Source organism: Lissotriton helveticus, chromosome 3_2 (genome assembly GCF_964261635.1).
Source record: "Lissotriton helveticus chromosome 3_2, aLisHel1.1, whole genome shotgun sequence".
In the NCBI taxonomy this organism is placed as follows: Eukaryota; Metazoa; Chordata; class Amphibia; order Caudata; family Salamandridae; genus Lissotriton; species Lissotriton helveticus.
Window position 1 is genome coordinate 116857518 of NC_136062.1, and position 22374 is coordinate 116879891.

A 22374-nucleotide genomic window follows, 5' to 3' on the forward strand; every position below is an offset into this window, starting at 1 on the left:
TCCTTCAAAACACCTGAATCTGAGGCCTGACTTCAGCAACACACAGCCTCCAAGCAGCACTCCCACGTTTGTAGCCTTCTCACACCTCCTCCTTCTCTCACAACCCCTGAACCTGGGGCCTGGCTATATCAAAACACAGCCTCTAGGCAGCCCCTCTAAATAAGGGCACTAGTTTAGTGCCCTTCCATTTCTTGTGCTCTGCAGCAGTTTGAGGATTGGTTTAGAGTTTCTCATTGCACAAATTAGCATAATTTCTTCTATTTATATATTTCCTGTGTACATTGCTTGATTTTGCTTTCAAGAAAGTGTCACTCATAGTCATTGAATGTCACTCATAATTACACTGAAATTATGAAAATGTCACACCTAAGCAATCTGAAACCTTCGCAGCTATGATTGCACCAGCACCAGCACCAGCACCAGCTGATGTACTATTATCTGAAGCAGCAGCGTGTCATGTAGTGTGCAGCAGCAGGCCTCAACGTAGGTATTTCTGCAATGTCTCATTTTACTGTCAGTTCAACACAGCTTTTCGTAACATGGATGCTTTCTACGCAGCAATGTTTACTTTCGTCAATTCATTCAATGATTTAGAAACTTTTAAATGTATTTCATGTGCGTGCTTTCTCCTCTCTCTCCCGCTCTTAAAAGCAGATACAGCGCTGTATGTAGCCTCCTAATGGGAGCCATCAATCACGGTCTAGTCAGAAAGAGAAGTTCGACACGGTTTCTAAAATCTTACCAAAATATTTACATTTGAAGCATTTTGCATGCTAGAGCAGTTCGCACATGCTAAATAAACTAATGTGCGTTTTTTAATTGCTATCCTTACTTTGCAATTGGAAATGTTCTTTTCCTTAGTTTAGTAACACTTGATTCAGGAAGCGTTTCTTTAAATTTGTGGACACTGAGCTCTAAGCACTAACTATAGTGTTTAAGGCAACACAGTTCTGTGCTAGCTAACTTGTGGTGCGGTCAGTGCGGAATCTGCTCCTGTGATAGCAGGTGGTGGTGGACCCAGGTATTCAATTTCGCCGACCAGGTCCAGTAATATGTACCGGATAAACTGTGTTGTGATGCACCTCTAGGTAACATAAGCGACATTGTGCAAAATATAATCCCCCAAGGGAAACAATCAACGCCTTACGCATTTCCTAGATGTGGTGAAACAGAATATTTGTAAACATTCATCACTTGATGATGCTGTGATATATTTCATAACTATTAGGGCAGAGGATTATCCCCAGAGAAACATATTTTCATTTGCGTACCTACCTGACTCAGTTATTTTAGCGGGACCAACAGTTGGGTGAGGCTATAGATTTGTGTGCGACAGTGTTTAGTGCTTAGCATGTTTACCATTGCCTGTGCATATGATAATTTTACTATGAAACATACAAAGGATGGGATTGGTGTATTATGCAGTATAAAAAGATGTAATTTTGTTTGATAACATGCATGAATCTGCCACTCCAGTAAATAGATGATCTTTCAAAAAGCCTACATTATCATAGGGAAAAGGCTGTGAAGACCTTTGCTTTATATAAATAAGCCTTCAAAGTGGCATGATTTGAAATGTTGAGTTGGGAAGACAATTTGCATGCTCTGTGGCATGTTAGAACATTTTGAATACGCGTCCAAGAGTGGTAGCAGGTTTGAATTCTATGTTTGAGAAATTAGCACTAGAGCAGTTGCATAATTTGTGCTGCTAGTGCTTTGTTGAGAGGAACCTTATGCTGAAGGGATGAATTATGAAATGCATCATGAGTTCAGATTCAGGTTTGAATCACCATTAATTTAGGGAAAATATTTAAAGAGGAGCGGGATAATCTAGAAAATAAACCCCCAGATGTCTAACATTGGGAACATCCAGGTTCAAAAATGTTTATTCCAATATTTTGATGACCAAGTAAATTTTAAGAAACACAGTGCTTATAGAAAATATGTGCCTCTTTTGTAATCTTTGTCTTATCTCTGACACAGAACTACATTTAGAAACGCGAGTTAAGTTCCATGTTTTTTCTATTTTGAATTTTAATAAATGCACATATATTGCTCCAGGGGAGTGAGTAATAGTAAGAAGCCCAATTGGTAAATTAATCAACTATTTATGAACCAAACCCCTTTGACCACTTGAAGAGACAAATGGCTCATTCAAGAGTACTATATGATTTTATTAAATGTATCTGTTTAGAGTATTTTCAGAACATTTTGCTTTGTTTTGTCACATAAGATAATTAAAAGTTATATCTTTGACTCATTGTGAAACCTTAGGATCGGAATCTCTTGTTTTCCGACATTGTAGGCTGCGTAAACATGCAAAGTCAGCACAAAAGAACAGCTGATGTCTGCACGGTAGGTTTTGTGTGGGTTTTAAACAATGGTATAGCCTTAGGTTTATCTGAACAAACTTTATCTATCTTGTTATGCAGCCTCTCTTGGGAAAACTGAAACTACCTGCCGACGGCGAAGCCTGTTTGTGTGGGTTTGATTTTAAAGGTGTTTGTTTCTGCGTCTAGCTCGCCCTCTTTCTTGTTCGTGGCTTGGACTTGACCTGTTTTAATAGCGAACTCTGATTGTCTGTGTTTGTTGCGGCAGGGAGTAGAAGTCGAGAGGAAGGGCAGAGGCGCCCACCCGCAATGATCGGAGGAGGAGAGGCATGGGGGCATAAATCTTACCAGACCTTGCTGCACAAGCCACCGCCGTGAGGGAAATGGCTGCGGGGCTCAAAAGACGCCATTAGCATCGCCGTGAGGGAAACGGCAGAAGCCTCCAGTTCCCAGGTGCCCAAGGTGTCCCAGGCGCACCAGTGACTAGCTAGCCTGCGCCCGGCGGCGCTACAAAGCTGTGGAGCGTCAAGCGCTCTGGGGGGCATAAATCTTACCAGACCTTGCTGCACAAGCTCCCGCCGTGAGGGAAACGGCTGCGGGGCACCAAAAAACGCCATTAGCATTGCCGTGAGGGAAACGGCAGAAGCCTCCAGTTCCCAGGTGCCCCAGGTGTCCCAGGCGCACCAGTGATGGGCTAGCCTGCGCCCGGCGGCGCTACAAAGCTGTGGAACACCTTCCGCTATGCGGAACGCGCGCGGGCGGCGCCGGGCTAAGCCCGGGCAAAGTGCGGGCCGTCTGTGGCCGTCCGAGGCCAGAGGAGGCTGGGCTGGGCCACCCCTTTAACATCTGCACCATCTACATTGGTGTTGAACTATTTTAAAAGGTACTGTTTAGAACTTCCAATTGGACATTTTGTTTTAAAGTATAAATATTTGGCCACAGGGTTGTTTATTGGAATATGTACTTTATCTCTAGAGTGTAGTCCTATCCGGAACATTCCAGGGAGGAAACACTGTGTATAGTGGGATTTGCTTATCCTACTTTTAACAATGAACAACACAGGCAAAAATGTTAAGTCTGCTACTTCTCGCCCCATGACCAGGCACCTAGCCGCCACGATACAACCTCTCCCGAGCCTCACTGCCATTGATAAGATGCTACAGAAGACTATCGGGGTAGTGGCAACTGCCATAGAAAATACAGAGAGGCGACTCAATTACTCCTGTTGTCCCCCCTCTCCAGCAAGTAGGGGATTTTTCAACAGTCACTGTTAATCCCCCGACTCTAGTTTTTTTCTTACGTCTTCTTTTGCTGAGCTGCCCTGTGCCAAGGTTGCTCTTGACGTAAATGACGCCCCAGAGGTTGCCAAATCCCCTCCACACTCTGTAGTTAGCAAGGTCTCTAAACCTCGCCCCAGAAGTAAGAAACCCAAAAATAAATCAACCAAAAGAATCTCGCCTATATCTGATTCTGTACCGGTTGCCGCTGGTCCTTTAATGTCCTCTGTGGGAACACCTGTCTGGGTTACGCATTTACTATCTGATTTCCAGGCTCATATGGAACAGACTATTGGTTCATATTTTAAATCTCTGTCATCCAGGGATTATAGATTAGTTTCTGCGATTATAAATGCAGGTCTAGGGAGAGCTCAGTCTACTAGCCCTTTGGGGAGTTCTGCTACTAGACTGACCCCTAGTACAAATAAGCCTACTCACAACCATAAAACTATGCCAGTCACTAACAACAATCCAGTTATTACACCAATCCCTAGCACTACTAAGCTTATTTCCAACCCTAAAATCCTGCCAGCAAGTAATAATACTCCAGCTGTATCTCCTCGGGCATTTGGCAATTCTATCTCTGATATTACCTTGCCTCAGCCCAGGGATGGAAAAGTAGTTAGTGGAAATACCATACCGACCAAGGGGGTGTCTGGAGTGGGGGCAAAGCACCTAGACCACAAGCCCAAGCTAGTAGAAATAATACAGAAGAGAGGCCTCTAACTGTGCTGCCCTCCATTGATCTCCCTCCGGAGTCTTTACCATATGTTGCGGTGCTTGCTGGGATTCCTCCTCTAAGCCAGGGAATAAGCGAGGACCATACTGATCTTAAAAATAAATGCATACACTGGCTTAGCTCCAACAGGCCTTCCGCCCCTAATGCCTCGGGTGAAATACTGTGTGTTAGAAGAGTAGACTGGCTTGGGACTGGACCTAAAACTATTGCAGGAAATTGAGTTATAATTAACTTTAGGCACACATGTGCTGTAGAACATATCTACAGCAGGTTTTCCCCTGGTCCAACACTCTAATTCTTCCCCTACACCTGTCATACTTCTATCCCACCCCCCAGTCGAGAATCGGTCAGAATAGGGGTGCCCAGCATGAAGGGGGCCAGAATAAATTACCTCACAGAATTCAACAGGGGATAACAACCTGGGAGGGCTGCCAGCTGCATACCCCTCTACTTTCACTATTCCCCTAAAGAAACAGGTTTAATATGTTGGAACAGGTGGATTGACGCCCTGAGACGCAGAGTCCTATACTACAAACTGCTAGTAGTCCAGGCACCCAAACAGCGACAGTGGGGGGTAATGGTGTCAGTAGCACCCCTGAAAATTTACCCTCAGCTCAATATCGGACCACAGAGGGCAGGATGGAATTGGGGGAAAATAGGCAACATGTGGGGGCCTGTGCCTCTATTGAGCAGCTGCTTAGAGGTGAGCCAAGGGAAAAGACACATGATCCCAAGACGTAAATGTGTAGTACTGGGCCTAACCAAAGTAAGGGCAAACCACCAGCTAGTACTGGGACAGCTGATGGAAGCATAAAAATATTGTCCTGGAACGTGGCTGGAATGAAAAACAAATTGCCCTTACATGAGTGGGGCTCCTTTATGGCAATGCATGACATCTGCTTGATGCAGGAAACTTGGGCACTGGAGGAGAGTGTAAGGCCTGGCTTTGCTACTTTTGATATCTTGGCAACAACTAGGGCCAGGGGGAGACCATCGGGTGGCTTGTCAATATGGGTGGGTACACATTTGGGCGCCCAGGCAGTCCAAATACCAACTAACTCTCCCGATGTTCAGTTTGTACTTTTAACGCGTCAAGTCATGCCCCAGGTGGCCATACTAAATATTTACTCAAGACCACTTAGGAGGGGGCAAGAATCCGACACTATCGATGCATTAAAGCAGTTTATACAGTCACTTGACCCTTCAGTCGCCCTATTAGTCGGAGGCGATTTTAATTGTCAGTTTGAGCCCCTCGTGAGCCCAGAAATGGGGGAACTGGACGATGAGGACCAGTTCTGGCACGTTCCCGACCCTCAGATCCCTCCTGTCAGAGCATGGACCCCATTGGTCCTTCAAATTAAATACCTCTCCCTTACAACGACTCTGCGTGCGTGTAATGGGAGATTGGAGCCTGACAGACTGGGATCAGTTACGTTTAATAGATTTGATTTAATAGATTTGATTATATAATGATGGTAGCTAGATACTGGGATAGGTTGTTGGAATTTAGGGTTCATCCTAGACAAGATAGCGACCATAATGCCCTTGTTTTAACACTCAAACTTGGGAGTTTTGGGCTTACAAACACTGCTCCCGAATCCAACGGCGCACCCCCGCCCCTTTTGATAGCAAATAATAGGCGAAGGGTTAAATGGCCTCATTTTCAGGGCTCTCCCCCCAAACTTGCTGAAATATATCAAACAGCTATACCACTGCTCTCTGATATGGGGGATATAGGTAATAAGAATTTGGATACAGACTCCCAGGGCAGAGCTTTGGAAATCCACAAGCAGCTGGTGCTCAGGCTTGCGGATGTGTTTTGCCCTGTCGGAAGGATAAAACCCCACCAGGCCAGGCTACATCCCTGGTATGACACCCCCTGCAGGAAAGCAAAAAAAGGCCTGCTTGCTGCAATCAAAGCTGAAGATAGAACTAGTATTAAGAAATTCCGTCTGGTCTAAAGAAGGACTGGGAGGAGAATAGATGGGAGGAACTTAGATCTGCACTCTCACGTAAGGATGCCAAGACGTTTTGGGCTATTGTTAGCTCTGGTGTGAGCGGGGGAGGCCCAGCTCCAATTGTGAATATAGCACCCTCAGTGTGGGAAGCACACTTTGGAGCACTATATGCCAATTCGGATGTAGAGATTATACCCCTTCCCAACCCCAAACCCTCCTAGGAGTATAGATTGGTGGGGGTGACCGATTTGGCTTTAGGTGAAACTGTGGCGTCTCCTCTGCTGACCGTCCCAGGGCCCCGCCATGAGTATCGATTGGTGGAGCCCTTGGGCGGTGAAGGGAGGCAGGACTCCCTGGTTGTGGGGGAGGAGTACCACCTTGAACGACCCGAGGATATTACTTTGAAGGAGGTCGAGTCTGCATTAGCAAGACTACTACCTAACAAGGCCCCTGGCCTAGACAAAATGCCCGGGGATTTATTTCGGTCCCAACCCAAAATATGGGCACCGTATTTGGTTGTCCTATTTAATGCGATTCTTATGGGGACCGACCCACCAGGCACCTGGCTTGGAGCTAAGATAGTCCCCATCCATAAGAAAGGCTGCCCGTTAACCCCATCTAATTATAGGCCCATTAGTCTTATAGATACTACACAAAAAATAATGGGCAGGATCATCTTAGATAGAATCCAGGGGTGGATGGAGGAGAAGGAGATATTGACTACACTCCAGGCCGGGTTTAGGTCAGGCATTTCAACCTTGGATCAAATATTGGAGGTTTTATTTTGGAAAACGGTGAGAGTGGAGGGTGGCAGCCTCTATCTCATCTTTGTTGACCTGCGGGCCGCTTTCGACCTTGTTCCAAGGGAAAAGCTGTGGAAAGTTTTAGCAAACTTGGGTCTCCCACCCTATCTATTGAATATCTTAATTAGACTCCATACTACCAACTATGCCCAAGTTAGGTGTGGGAGGTATGGAGATCGGTCGGCATGTTTTCCAGTTTCGAAGGGCGTACGCCAGGGGTGCGTCCTGGCTCCAACGTTATTTTGTCTTTACATCAATGGTCTTGTGGACCATTTAATTGGTGTAACAGAATATGACGCCCCCAGGCTGTCCACAGGGCGGGTGCCCGCTCTGATGTTTGCGGATGACACTTTGTTGTTATCTAAAACATCATCGGGCATCCAGCGTACCTTGGACGGTTTTGCAGCATTCTGTGCTTCGCGCGGATTAGAGATAGACTTGGATAAGGCCAAGTTTATGATTTTCAATCCCCCGAAGCAGACCCGTCCCAACCCTATCCTTAATGGTGTCCCCTTAGAAAGAGTCCAGACTTTCGTCTACCTCGGCATCACCTTGACGGAAAATTTTGCCTGGGGTTTTCAAATCTCTAAATCAGCTCTCAGGCTATCCCAAGTAACAGGGGGTATTAGCAAAGTCCATAGAAGTTCAGACTTTAAACCAGCAGCTCCGGTTATTGAAATATATCGACTCCAGGCTAGAATGGCCTCAACGTATGGTGCTGAACTTTGGGGCCACAAAAGTGCATCTAATCTCCTGAGGGTGGAGCAGGGTTTTATGAGGAACATCTTAGGCTTGCCACTAAGTACACCACTTATCCCTCTGTGACTTGATCTGGGGCTGGAATCAATAGAAGAGCTAGTAGCAGCACGACCTATGCTTTACTGGAAGAGGCTTTGGTCAGTGCCCGAACTGGCTCCCTATAGAGAGGAATTTCTAGAGGTTTGGACTCTTCTAAAAGGCAAGAATATCCCGTGGTTGCTCCACATTAGGGCTCTTAGTATCCGGATTGGCCTGCCCGAGCTCTGGGAGAATGCTGAGGTGTGTTGCCCGGGATATCCAAATTGGAACTCGCAAATCATCTGAGGCAGCAGAACTCACTAGCTCTACAGAGATCAACTACCCTGGGAAGACTGTCTGTAGAGTTCCTCCTAGTAAAAACTGAATCACGATTGGAGGAATTCCTAGATGTAATCCATCCATCCCTTGCGAGGAAGCTTTACATTCAGTTAAGGCATGGCAGTCTACCACTCAGGGCATTTACTTGTACCTGTCCGGCTTGTAATTATAAACAAGAAGATGCTTGTCATGTTATGTTTTTTTGCCCTGCATACGAAACTATAAGGAAATGTTGGCTGATTCCATTATGCAGGAACCTCGGGTTCAGACATTGTACTCAGGCCCGTCGGGTCTTGACGTATGATACTCACCGCCCTATTGTCTTTGCCGTATCTCATTTTTTATTTGGCATGTGGCGTAGAAGGAAAAGTTTTGTATAATACCTGTGACCAACTATGAATTTTATATCTTCATGTTCCTGATAACTCACTTAGTTTAATCAATTTTTAAGTCTAATATTGACCTGTCTTTATTTATTGTTTTAATGATCTGTGCTTCTTTGTATGCATTTTATTCGCACTTTTATGGTCTTTTTGACCGAAATAAAGTTATCAGTAAGTAAGTAAGAAACTACATCGCTCTGTCTGGCTGATCGTTACACTACTCTTTGTTACCTTGGCAATCAACAGCAAATACTACAGTAAGAGGAAGGAAGGTTAAGAAATATACAGGATGAATAAAAACGATCAGTGTAGGGAATAGTGATAGGTGTTCTTCTGAAATCGGTATTTGTATATAGATTAGGTTGCAATAGGTAGAGTTGTCGATCTGCCATTAAGGCCCTACGGGAAGGTGTTTTTTTGACCCATTAGGAGGAATAGAAGTACCTGCCTCGAATGCCCCTGCTAAAAGCTGACAGTTTGGGATTAGAAAGAGAAAAATAGGGATATTTGTATGTTTTCTATTGTTAGTAATGGGATTTTTTGCGTCTATTTTTGAGGCTTAAAAGATATTACCCTGTTCATAGCCTAGTGCCCCCCTAATCCTACCGCATCTGAACATTATCACTTCACCTTGTCCTCTCTTAAGGATTTTGTCAAAATACATAAAATGCCCTTAATGTTAATTGAGCCACACAAAAGCTTCATCAAATAAATGCAGAAATACACCAGGAAAAAGGAGCATGAACTTGGTCAGAATGGTTTTGAGGTATTGTTTCAGTTTGGGGCTGGACAAAATTAAAGGGAATAGTGATTATAGGAGCCATATTACTTGCTGTTGCTGCATTCAGCATGCCCCTGTGACATGTACAGCTTAAATAGCTGTACTTTATGTGGATAGCTCAGTGGGTTACTGCCTTTGTCACAGAGATACTTGTGTTACTTGCAGTTCAGAAGTTACAATCCTAACATAGAACAGAGACCTATGAACTGTCATCAAATAACTGCATACCAACATGAATGGTATAGTTAGAGCTTCACTTTTTTGTGTTACTATGTAGTTAGAACTTCCCCAGTCTTTCATTATTTTAATGTTGCTAAAAAGAGTTTGGGCCAACATGCATTTTTATTAGTAAAGCTGACCCCCAACCACTGGGGTATGCTTTACATCCAGAATATGTTCTTTCCGCAGCCCAAAACCTCTTAAAATATACTGTCCACCAGTATGGATGACATGTGATTCCTACACCTTGTAATCCTCATTGGCTTATGTGACATTCCCTATAGACTAATTTAGATACCTGTATGATTCATTGTCTCAGTGTAATGTGAGTGTGGTGTAAAGTACTGTGATACCCTACACTGATATGAGTAGCGCTATACAACTAATTAAATGCATATGAGAGAGTGGCTACGAAGAGATGAAGGGCACTGTTGGATGGTGGTAGTAATGGTATTGGCGGAGAAAGAGGTCATTGGTGAAGTAACAAAAAAGACTTTCGCACTAGCGCTAAAGCTGACCCTGTAATGGCCTTTCGGTTTTATTTAATTAGCAGTCAGGTCGTTAGGGCAACTGAGAAACATATTTTAAATTGATTGCATGCTACTTATATTTACTGCTATATTCAAAGTTTTAAGTTTGAATGTGATTTTACTCATGTTTTTTACGGGAATAATGAAAGTTGAGCTGGATGGTGGCTGATATGGGGCTGGGGCCCAAGGTCAGCTGTGAGATAAGGTGCACAGTAAAGGGATGGTAGAAAGGTGGATAATCTGGCCTGGCCTGTTGGAATTTGAGGGTTAGCACTTAGGTCCAGACATTGCTCTTACTTTCAAATAACTCTCCACATGCCCTGTAAACACAGAATAGATCCGTTGTATCATGGTGACTATTTCCAAGTAGATATGATGTATTCTAGGGTTTGTAGGCTACCACAAGAAGCGACAAATTGGGCCTGCAGTGGCCCACCTAAATGCACCCTTGGCCCACCCAAATGAAAATTCCTGGGGCGGGTCTGGTTGTAGGGGAAGGGAAATCCTTTAACCCCTTCGGGGCTGATGACGAGCTCAGCTCGTCATGGGCGTAACCTGCGCTACGCGGATGACGAGCTGAGCTCGTCACGTAAGGCGTTTTTTTTTAAAAACGCAGCGGGAAAACCGCTAGCGCGCATGCGGTTAAAGAGTCATTGTCCTCCGGATTCCCCTTCTCTTTTTGAAACTCAGCTACATTGTCATGGTGTCACCGGGGCTTTAAGTGGAAGCTTTCTTCAATATAATACACAATCCATAGTTGCTGCTTATTTATCTTATGCAACTAACAACCATTGACAAAGCCAATAGTCCTTACTTGTTGTAGGTATGATGTTACTTGTTGCATCATATCTGTATGCAATGACAGAAACAGCAAAATACAAGTGGGGAGTTGGGAGGGGGGCACACTATGCTAAGCACAGATTTTTAGTTACGTATTTTAAGGCCACGCCCTTAAACACATAGGCCCCGCCCCTTTGGGAGATCCCTCAGATTTTTCATCCCACTTAAAGCCCTGGGAGTGTGCTATACGAAAAACAGAAGGTGCACTAGGAAAAGGGAAAGTGATCATAAACACGGATGACGCACACACTAAATCCAGTATCTGATTACATTAAAGAACATACTTTTTGCCTAAAATCCCAAGAGCAAAATGCTATTGTATGACGTGACCCTAAAAGTAAAATAGGCATAACAATGGCCAGCCGTTAACTGTGTAAAATATTAGGCCAGGTTACTGTCGGAGACGTTGTTAGTCCCTACCGGTAAATGATGCAGTGGGACATCCACTTGACCAAGGAAGTCATCTCTTGTCTGAGGGAAAACAAAGACACGGATTTATTAAACAGTACAAGCTGCTTGTGGCTCATTGTTGTCAACTTGAGAACGACGTGTATGACATCGAATCACCATTAACATTAAGAAATTTAAGCAAAATTAAAAACAACTAGTAGATATATTAAAAATAAATTTCTTCAAACACTTTCAAAAATTCACCGGATTTAATTGTCAATAATTACGACCTGTTATGATGTGGCAAGTCTTTTTTGTCCTGTTTGTAAAAACAGAGAGGATGTAGTTACCTTATGTTCCTCTGTATGCATGGGTCTGAGTGTGGATGCAATAGAATGTTAAGTGGGGATTCTGTGAGAATGAATGTGTTGATGCATGGGATGTTGGTGTCTGTGTGCTAGGTTAGGCCTGGAAGTTGATTACAGTTGGAAGGAGAATGGAGCCATAGCAGCACCTACCTTTTGCGACTGTAAACTAAGGGTCTTACATGGAAAAATATATATACCCACTGAATGTCTCCTGACTCTTGTATGAAGACTACCATCTAAATACAACAATGGAGGCATCGTACAACAGTAATTGCCTTGCTTTGTGTGGCTGCTTATACTGGAGTGCTATTGTATGTATAGTACTAGCTAATGTAGCTGTAGTATGTAAAGAAATCCTTTATAAAATATATTTATTTTGATTTTTTTCATGTAAAAAAGAAGAAAAAAATCCCATCCGTAAAACATTAGCAAAACTACAACAGCAGCTACATTTCGCAGTTGGCCCAGGTCCAAATTACAGTACAACAACGCTAATATTATTGAGCGCCCCCCCCCGTCCCCCGTATAAACTCTACAATGCATTTTAGACGTCATTACTTACCAGCAATGCCCAGTATTTATTCATAAGCGTTCCATTACCAATAACAAACGGGCTCTACCCATCGTCCCATACAGTATTTGTGGATTGCAGGGTCTTAGATGAGCTAAATTCCTCAGGAGTCAAGCTGCCTTTAGGGCATTATACAACAGGGCCATAAGATGGTGTTCAAGGCCACATATAAATATTGCATCAAGTGTAATCGCAACAAGAGATATGTCTGGGAAACCAGTCCAGAGCTCACTGGCTATAGGTGCAAGTTTAGCAAATTGGAGAAACCGGACAGGTTTAACCCCATAGGTATCCTGTACCTCCTGAAAGGTAATGAAAACCTCTCTAGGGTATAAGTGCCCCAAGTGTGTCACAGCCCCCTTCTCACCAATGCAGTACCGAAATGTCCGAGCATATATGCCGAAATAGTTAAAGGACCTTGATGTACAGCTCATTAGGAAAAGGGGTCACTTAAGGACTACGTTTACAATGTATTCCCAGATCCTGCCAGTATGACATATTTTACCCCAACACATTAAGAAATTCCTGATAATGTGTTGGGGTGTCTGTGTGTTCCTTTAGGCAGTCTCTTCTACCGGTTACTCTTTGACGAGGCTGCAGTAAAGATCCTAGTAAAGATCCTAGTCCGGCAGTCCCCAGCCCCTCATCCAGGTTTAAGGGAGACAGGGCTACCCACTGCGTTTACGCACCCACACTAAGGATAATTGCTTGGTGTCCAGTGTTGTGAATGTGGCAGAGGGCAATGGCATAGGGATTTTAGTACGGCCTTGAAGCACTGTGGGAGTAACATCATTTTTGCGTCAGCTATTCTACCCATAATGGATAGTGATAAAGTGTTGCAGGGGTCAATGTGAAGTCGTCCTTGCCCCTATGTTAAGTTGATATGCTGAGCTGGACTGCTGTTAGGAGTGGAAGTGCAATACTGCACTATCATGTGTATGTTTTGATGCGTCAGTAGAGCAATGAACTGTTAATTTATTGTTTTACTAGTAATTTCCAGACTGCTGCTTTTTTGGCCGTCATATTTGTGATCGGGAGACTTGCTGTTTGACGTTTGTACAGATTCCAGAGGGTATGGTTCTGGCTGCAGATTTAGGTGCTATCTTGCAGCTGGCATGTGGTCATGTTGGTTTGGCCACCTAGTGGTCCTGACTCTTGGATGTGGCAAAGTGCTGGGTTCTACTTTTGTGTGCGCAAGAAACTGTAGGAGTACTTTCTTGCGTGTTGCATGCGGAAGAATGAAAAGATGTGAGTTTTTACCTTGTTGTTTCTGGGTTAATGTTGCATTGGTTTGATATTTGTCCTGGTTGAAAGGAAAAAGGGTTCTGTAGTACATGGCATGTCTGGTTTGTCCTGTGTGCAAGGAAAGGGGATGATGGAGTGAATGATGTGTCTAAGGGCTGAGTGGACATACTGTATAGTGTTGAGTATTGATGCTGCGAGAATGGGATGATGCATGGAAGGCTGCTGTTTTGAGCTCTGTTAAGTCTAGAAGTTGATTATAGCTGGAAGTGGATTTGAGCCCTAACAGGACCAAACCGGCTGCGCCTGTAACCTAAGGGCCAATAAAGAAATGCACCTACCTGAATGGTTCAAGACTTGTATGAATGCCATTTCCTCGAATTACAACATAATCCAATTCATGTAAATAACAAAAAGTATGTATTTTAACTAAGTGCTCACACATTAGGTGTGCATTCTAACTCCTTATCACAGGTTTTCACAAGGAGTGGCACGCATAGGGCTGGTCCCCATGTGGTCCTGAAGTAGAGGTTTAGGGGATACCTCGAAACATGTTGACCAAACATTAGGGACTGAATACACATAACAGTTATATATTTTTCCCTACTATCAACCCCTTTTTATCCATACCAACTAGGAGCAAGAATAAAATATTAGCTCACTAGCTAGGTATTTTTAGCATCACGTCCACCACTCCACTAACACTGCACTACACATTTTTCACAAAGGGCTCCTACGTAGTTTCGCAAATCGCGGCACGCCCCAAACAGCAGCTGTTTGGGATGGCACCAATGATGAAGCATGCCACCTAGGCGCAGCTCTGGGTGAGTGAGGGGACTCAAAAAAGAATTTTCTTTTCTTAGGATAGGGGTTTTTCTTTTCGCACATTCAGCGGAATCCCCATTCCCTTGGTTAAGTTTTTGGACCTGACATCTACAGGTTTGTTTTGAACTTAATGTACCTCGGAGGGTGAACCTAACCGTGTACCTCCTTCTCAACCCCTTTTTTGAGTGCAGCAATATTAAATGAACATATCATGGTGAAAACACCTGATACAAGAGTTTGTGTCCCATATAGGCTGCACGAAATTACCCTCCAAATAGAGAGGAACATCTCAAGAAAAGTTAAAGGACTCTTTTGGGAGAACTTAACATTTGGATAGAACATCCTGTTAGCAGAAAATGATTGGCTGCCAGAATTTGTGGTGGATTGCCCAAAAGGGGATAGTACCATTTTGCCTGCTTTCTCTGACCTTGTTCCAGAATCTCTAAAACATTCATACAAGCAGGAGACGACGCTAGCGCCAGCATTATACTACAACCATGTAGGGTGGGACGTGGAGTCTGCGCACTATGAAATCCCGTTAAAATTGACTCCAAATCCACAGAGACAGTACCTTATTAAAAATGATGCAAAAAGACAGGTCAAAGAAATCTTAGACCAATTTAAATACCAATGTGTGAGTGAGACTTGCATCTCCCCAATGAACAGTTCTTTGTTTCCAGTTATGAAACTAACAACTCATATTGTCTAGTTTTAGATTACAGAAATTTAAACACAAGCACACGAACGTTTGCAGTTCAAAATGTATATAGTGCTGCATTAATGAATGACACTGTGAGGAAGAAATACAAAACGAAATTAGATATCTCGAATGCATTCTTCTGCCAAAATATAAAACCAGATAGCAGATATTTCATAGCATTTTCCGCCCTCTGCACTCAGCATCACTTCTGCCGTTTTCCGTCCATCACCACCCCCTTTTGTACCCCTTCTGCCATTTGCCCCAGGGGTATAACAGCAGCACAGGGCTGTTCTCGGCGAGAGTGTTCGAATTATTGCAAACATGTGACGAGGAGGCGGTGTCCTATGCAGATGATACCGGAGGGACGTTTAATTATTTGTGCAGGGTGAACAACAACATTGTGCTCCAAATTTAATTTTAGAAATTAAAAAATTCCCATCTCAAGGTCCTATTTTTGTGATCAGAGCTATCAATTGAAGGCAAGACTTTTTTAGAAAAGTGTGCGCTGCTTCAACCTCCAAAGACTCTGAAGGGTTTGCAATCAGTTTTTGTATTTCGAAATTCTGGCACAATATTCATTCTGGATTACACAGAAACAGTAAAACCTCTCTATGACTTAATCAGATATGATTTCACAGCACATCAGTGGACACAGGAACATACAGATATTCTCCGTTCCATTCAGGCAGACATAATAGCATCAAAACATTTGCAAACATGTGAGAATTCTATCAACTTGGTGAGCCGGGTGGTCCCGGGTTTAACAGGATATACATACATCACTTTCAATGAAGGTGTGAGACAGGGGAAAAGCATAATCAGTGTAATCCCGGTACCAACTTTAGAAGCTGTGACCAAAGCGAGCATTCAAAATGCGAAAGCACTGCATCCACAATGGATAGAATGGGCTAATTCCCTCACTGCAACAGATATAGATTACAAATATAATCCTACACTGAAAACACAAGCATTCCTGCAGTATGAACAAGAATACCCTCTCCTGAATGAAATCTTGCCTCTAGAAAAATATGAGTACATCATTTACACTGATGTTTCTGCTCAGCCTGCCACTGGTAGTAAACAACAGTATAGCGCAGCATGTGCTACCGTGAAGGGACGTATGCAGGACGGTTAATTCCATCCCAGCAATACAACAACACAATCTCTAGGAGATTGCACAGCACAGCTGCCAGAACTGAAAGCCCTTATACTAGCACTACAATATACGGATCGGGAATTCCCCACACTGATAGCGTGAGACTCATTCTACTATGTACAGTCTTTTGATGAATATCTTCATTACTGGGTCAGAATGGGTTTAGAGATTCGAAGGGTTGCAAAATTAAGCAAATATTGTTATAGGAACAAGTGACAAAGCTGAAGGAATGCCTGACACGGGCTCAAGTCATTCACATCTGGAGTCATCAGCGTTTTGGCGTACAGGCCGAAGGAAATTCACAGGCTGATGAAGCCGCCACGGTGACAGTGTGAACTGCTGCAGTTGCTGCAATCACTCGTTCTAGCTCGAGGAAAGACAGACACAATACTGATTACTGTCAATGCCTCAAAAATGGGCTCTGCCGTGCCAAGGGGCTTTCTACTCAAGTACTCCTATCAATTAGATGTACAAAATCCACTGTATGCTCAAATTCCAGGAGTGGCGGATAGAGTTATACCGAACATGGATCGCAGATTAGGTTTGATTCTAGCTGCATAAGAGGGTCTGGGCTCAGCACAATTAGGAGTAACTGCTACAACTGCATTACTGAAGCAGCGATACCGGTGGCCAAGTTTGTGTAAACAAATCAAGGGTTATGTCCTGAAGTGCAACATCTGTCAGCAGATGAAAGGTTCCACTGCAGCAAGGCCACTGTTACTTATTACTAATTTCAGACAGATCTCTTTCATGTGTATATTTGGGCCACTGCGCCCCTTAAATTCAGATGGGGCCTATAAGTACATCTTGGTGGTAGTGGTTTCATGCTCTAGATTCCTATGGGTTTGGCCTCAGTGCTCGGCTAACGCTCGAACTGTTATAAAGGATTTGCAAATCTTCATTGGGACATATGCATTTGGCATGTTACACTCCGACCGTGGCCCTGTGTTTAGCTCATGGGCTTACAAGGAAGCCATGGGAAGTATGGGCATGGCCTTGCAGTACTCCTCCCCCTACCATCCAGAGGTAAAGTTCGTGGTGAAGAGGAAAAACCAGGACCTAAAGCAATCCTTAACAGCAAGGGTATTAGGTGCAGGCGGTAGTTGGGTCAATTACCTGTATAGGGTCCAGAGGGTTCTTAACAACATGCCATGAACATCCTTGGGAGTACATCCCCCCTCTGAGATCCTGTTTGGGACAAGAATGTGGGTACCTGAACTCGATTGTGCCAGTACAGTGGCGGATGTAAAACCATTTGAATTGAATGATCGTTTGGCTGTTTTACAGGAACTCAATGAATTCCGGGCATTACAAGGAAACGTCCAAGTAAAATGCACTGCCACTGGGGAGGTGAAACATGTTCCGGCAAGACCTGCCAGCGTCCCAAAGATTGGGGACCTGGTCAGAGAAAAGATTGTGCACAAGAAGGAGTTTGGGCCGTATTACAGAGCACCTGTACCTGTCCTGGAAGTCAAAGGAACAATAACAGTACTTCTTCCGCCTCTTGCTGACAGAAAAGAAAGAAGATTCATCTTCATTGACCTGATCAAACTACACTATGTGGCCGATTCTCAACAGTAGGCCGCGTGGAATCCTGAAAAGCTACAGATTTCCTCATGCTAATATACAGGAAGTTCAGATGGAAAGACTAATAACATTTCAAGACTCCCCTGCACAAAATGCAGGAGTATTGAATAACGGAGTACGAATTACACCATTTGAAACTGAACAACATGTGAATACAACTGAAACGCAAATTGGAATTCGGCCCAATATTGACATCTACATCAATGTGATTTCACAAGAAACACTTGCCAGTTCTACAAACCATGCAGAGTTACCAAAGATAGATCGAACTGTGTCTGGCTACTATATCAACTTTAATGACTTTTCTTCAGATCCAAGTGAACCTGAGCAAACACATTACCCATTTCCAAAAGAGAAATTCAACTATTTTATCTCTGGCCAAAAAAGACTTACTTTGTGTCCCCTTGGTTGCATCTTTGGTTTGCATTAGGGATCCTGTTCCTGTTAATTTGGATTGGTATAGTCACTGTCTTTTTTCTACCACTGAATGGAAATTACCTCCCACACCACTCTGCAGTACAATCTGTGAACTTGGTCCTAAATCCACATAAGTCATCCCACTGTGAATAGAGAGACATGTCCCAAGTCTTTTAGCACAAAACAAATGTCCCACGAACTGTTAACACTTTTCATCAATGGGAACATTGTCCGACATCACCGAAAAGTAGTTCTGCCACATTCACACAGAAATTTGCATACTTTTCACGGTTCAATACATCAGACCCAACATCATATCACTATAAGCTTGCACAAACTAATGCAACTGCGAAGAAAATTATTCTGACAAACACAAAGATGATATACTCAACACCTTTTATCTCCCAAATGTTTATACAAGGTTTTGACTATTGGAGGGACACGATAGACACAAAATCCATCTAGGGAACAAAAGAATAGTAGGTTCAGGAAACAGAGGCTTTATTTAGAGCTTGCCTCATACCATTACAGATAATATTCCTGAACAGAACAGTGCAACATACTACCTGTTATGGGTTTGCAAAAACAAAAGCCCTGAAAACACCACATACTCCCTCGCTCAAACCTATTGAAGGTATATCGAAATACTACACTGATAAGTGAGGAGGTACTGGGAACAAAGACACAAAATGCTACATACAATTAATCAGCTCCCAATTGTAAGGGCTGGTTGGTTTGGCTGATCGATACAAATAGATGTCAATCAAGATTCAGGGGTAACACTGGATGGTTTAGTATCCATAGGCCCACGCTATGTGCACACAGACGACCCAAGGGTAGTGAAGTCTTATAGTGTTGGGAAGTTGTGCCTAGAATGGCTATAAACCTCAACACTATTACAGCTGAAACAACACTTGTCCGTTCTGTCTGATAACATAGATCTTAAGGATTTCTTGATAGGTCCCAAGAAACCGCCTAAAAAATGCTTCTTATATGCCATCTACAAAGAACTGTGGAAAGTCTCTCAACAGGAAGCTGCTGAGAAACTATAGGAGATTGATAGAATTAACCTAGAAAAGGCATTTATTTTAGAAACTTATAAAGCGCACAGCACTAAGACAGGTGACAGATGCAAGTACCAGCAGGGGGCTAAGGGCTGGAAAAAAGCAATGTTTTCAGTAAATGTTGGAAAATGGTTTCTGACTCGGCCATACGCAGGAAAAGTGGTAGGCTATTTCAAGTGTTGGCAGTAATCACTGCAAAAGCTCTGCCTCCAATTCAGGACCGGCGGAAACGGGGAGTCGTCAAGAGGCGAAGATGATTCGATCTAAGGGAATGGTGAGACTACGAGTGCTTAAGTCGAGCTCGAAGATAAACTGGACCACAACCCTGAAATCGCTCTAAAAGCCAAGACAAGAGACTTGAACTGAATACAATTGATCACTGGAAGCCAGTGGAACTTCTTCAAGTGGGGTGAGATCGAATGGCGATATGGGATGTTGCAAATCAGCCTAGCAGCTGCGTTTTGAACGTTCTGTAAGCATCTGATCAGGTAAGCTACTGCCCCTGCATGAAGACTATTTGCATAATCGAGATGTGAGGTGATCAGGGCATGAATAATGGTCCAACGAGAATCCAGAGGGGGAAAGGGAAGGATTTTAAAGAGCATGTGCAATTTACCAAAACAGGCAGAGGAGACCTGGTATATTTGGTATTTACAGGATAGTTCATTGTCAAACCGGAACCCAATATTTCTAGCAGAGTCCACAGGTGACAGGGGGGGGGGGGGGGGGGGGAGTATGTAGTAGTAGTAGTATAGCTTTATTTCGATACGGTACATATCATAAAAGCAGTACAAAAAATAAAACATTACAGAGGTGCATAATTTAACATACCGCAGAGAATCATAAAAAACATCTATACATAAAATACACATTTAAGCTATCCTTACTTATATTTGCACTAATGGCTAAAAACAGGTTATAAACAGATTTTGGGAGTAGACATTATTGAATCAATAGCTTTCTTGCAGATCTTATACGCCATGCCCAGCCAAGAAATTTTGCCATGCAGCATGCAAAGAAAGGGCGGGCATCAGAGCGCAATATACGTAGGGCTTCTAGATGTGATCTTGTTCCCAGGCTTCTGCACAGAGGCTTTAGCCATTTCAATCTAGGTGCTACATAAGCACTGCACTCAAACAGAAGGTGGGCGTCAGATTCAACCCTTGAGTCGCAAAATGGGCAAAATGGGACCGTTTGAAAGGGAGGATTCCAGGAGGAAGTAAACAATCCTAAGGGGAGAACACCCACTCTGAATTTAAAGTAGAGTGATCTGTCTCCGGAGCTGTGGATTAGGTCCAAATAAGGTTCCCTAAAGGGGAGATCTTTGACTAACAAAAATTGGGCAGCAGATTTGCAAAGATTGGAATTACGCATTCTGTTATTTTTTACCCATAGCCAGTAAGCGTTCTTTAGAAACCGCTTGGGTGGCGCTGTTTTGTTAGCCCAAGCATCTCCCATCCCCAGCTCATAGAGCAATCGTTTAACCTCCCTAAACCAGGGTATCTTGTTACAACCTGGAAGAGACAACAAGTCATCCAGGGCGTCGGCATAGCTACTCAGTTCTGGGACATTCCAAACCCGGGACCATAGTAGTAAGGGGCGCAGTTTTGCTTGCTCGCAAATTGGGCGAGTGCCTACGTCCAACAAGAGGGGGATTGTAGGGGTGCTGTGGGGTAGCCTCATCAGATCTTTATGGAAGTTGTTTTCCATCTTTGCCAATGTATCGACTCTCTGCGTACCCCACAGTTCAGCGCCATATAAGGCTGCACTTACGACCCTAGCTCTGTAGATATCTAGCACTGCCCCAATTGGTTTCAATGAGGAGGCTCGTTGCTCCTTGAGCAAAGCGCCCGTGACCCTTTTGTGCGTCAGAAACACCTTATGATGGTGCGCCTTCCAACTCATAGAGTCACACAGGCGAATTCCCAAGTAGTCAAATTCTTTGACTCTCTCCAAGGGGGTGGAGTCTAAAACAGGTGGGGCGACAGATTTCTTGGGGGGATTGAGGACAAGGAATTTAGTCTTGCTTATATTTATGGCTAAACCCCTGTTATCACAGAAGGATTTAAAGCTGGAAAGCAATTTCTGAATGCCAGCTGGAGATTTCGAGATCAGGAGGGTGTCATCCGCAAACAGGAGCGTTGGGATCTTTCTGCCCGCCAGGGTAGGTGCATCCGCAGGATGTTGCAGCAGATGCTCCACCACTCCGTTGACATATAGAGAAAACAGAGTGGGGGCAAGCACACACCCCTGGCGGACGCCCCTGTCTACTGGGATGCGAGATGTTTTTTCTCCCTGGACACCCCACCTGATCTGGGCGAAATTGCCTTCATGAAATTTTTTAAGCAAGAATAGCAGGTAGTTTGGTAGTCCTAGACCATCGAGGACATTCCATAGCAGTTCCCGTGGGACTAGGTCGAAGGCCGTTCTCAAGTCAATAAAGACTAAATATAACGTACCCCCTCCCAGCACCACCACCTTCCAATATATCATCAGAAGGCGGAATGTTTGCTCGATGGTTCCTGTCCCTGTTCTAAAACCTGCCTGAAAATCAGACAGGATCTTTTCCTCCTCAGCCCATTGGAGAATCCTACCCAGAACGACTTTCCCCGCAACCTTCTGGGTTGAATCCAGCAAACTAATGGGGCGGTAGTTTGATGGGTCGTCCCGACTGCCTTTCTTAAAGATAGGCACAACTTCTGCGCCCCTCCAAGAATCAGGAAAGGATCCCCCTTGCAGAGCCTCGTTTAAGAGTAAAGCAATTAATCTGCTCCATACTACCGGGTAGGATTTAATTAAATCCCCTGGAATACCATCAGGGCCTGGAGCCTTGTTGGGGACAATGCTCCTAATAGCCCCTTCAACTTCCTGACTGGTAAAAGGAAAATCTATAGGAAGAGAGTTGGCTATTGTAATAACCGAAGATCCCGGGCATAAAGGGGACAAGTCCAGTGCAACAGAATAGAGCTTGGAGAAGTGGGCAAACCAAGCATCACCCGGAATGTTGCAGGTTATTTGATGGTCAATAGGCTTGTTCCTTGCTCTTAGGAGATCCCAAAACCGTTTGGAATCCTTCAA

General features: G+C 43.9%; 1 protein-coding gene across 4 annotated transcripts in view; it reads right to left on the reverse strand.

Moving 5' to 3' along the window:
- NEDD4 (NEDD4 E3 ubiquitin protein ligase) overlaps positions 1 to 22374 on the reverse strand; it is a 2078892-nt gene that overhangs the window by 1564439 nt on the left and 492079 nt on the right. For all 4 annotated transcript variants that reach the window (XM_078684873.1, XM_078684874.1, XM_078684872.1 and 1 more), the window contains one exon: positions 11397 to 11447. In XM_078684873.1, coding sequence (XP_078540999.1) covers positions 11397 to 11447 — 51 coding nt within the window. The remainder of the gene's footprint in view (positions 1 to 11396; positions 11448 to 22374) is intronic.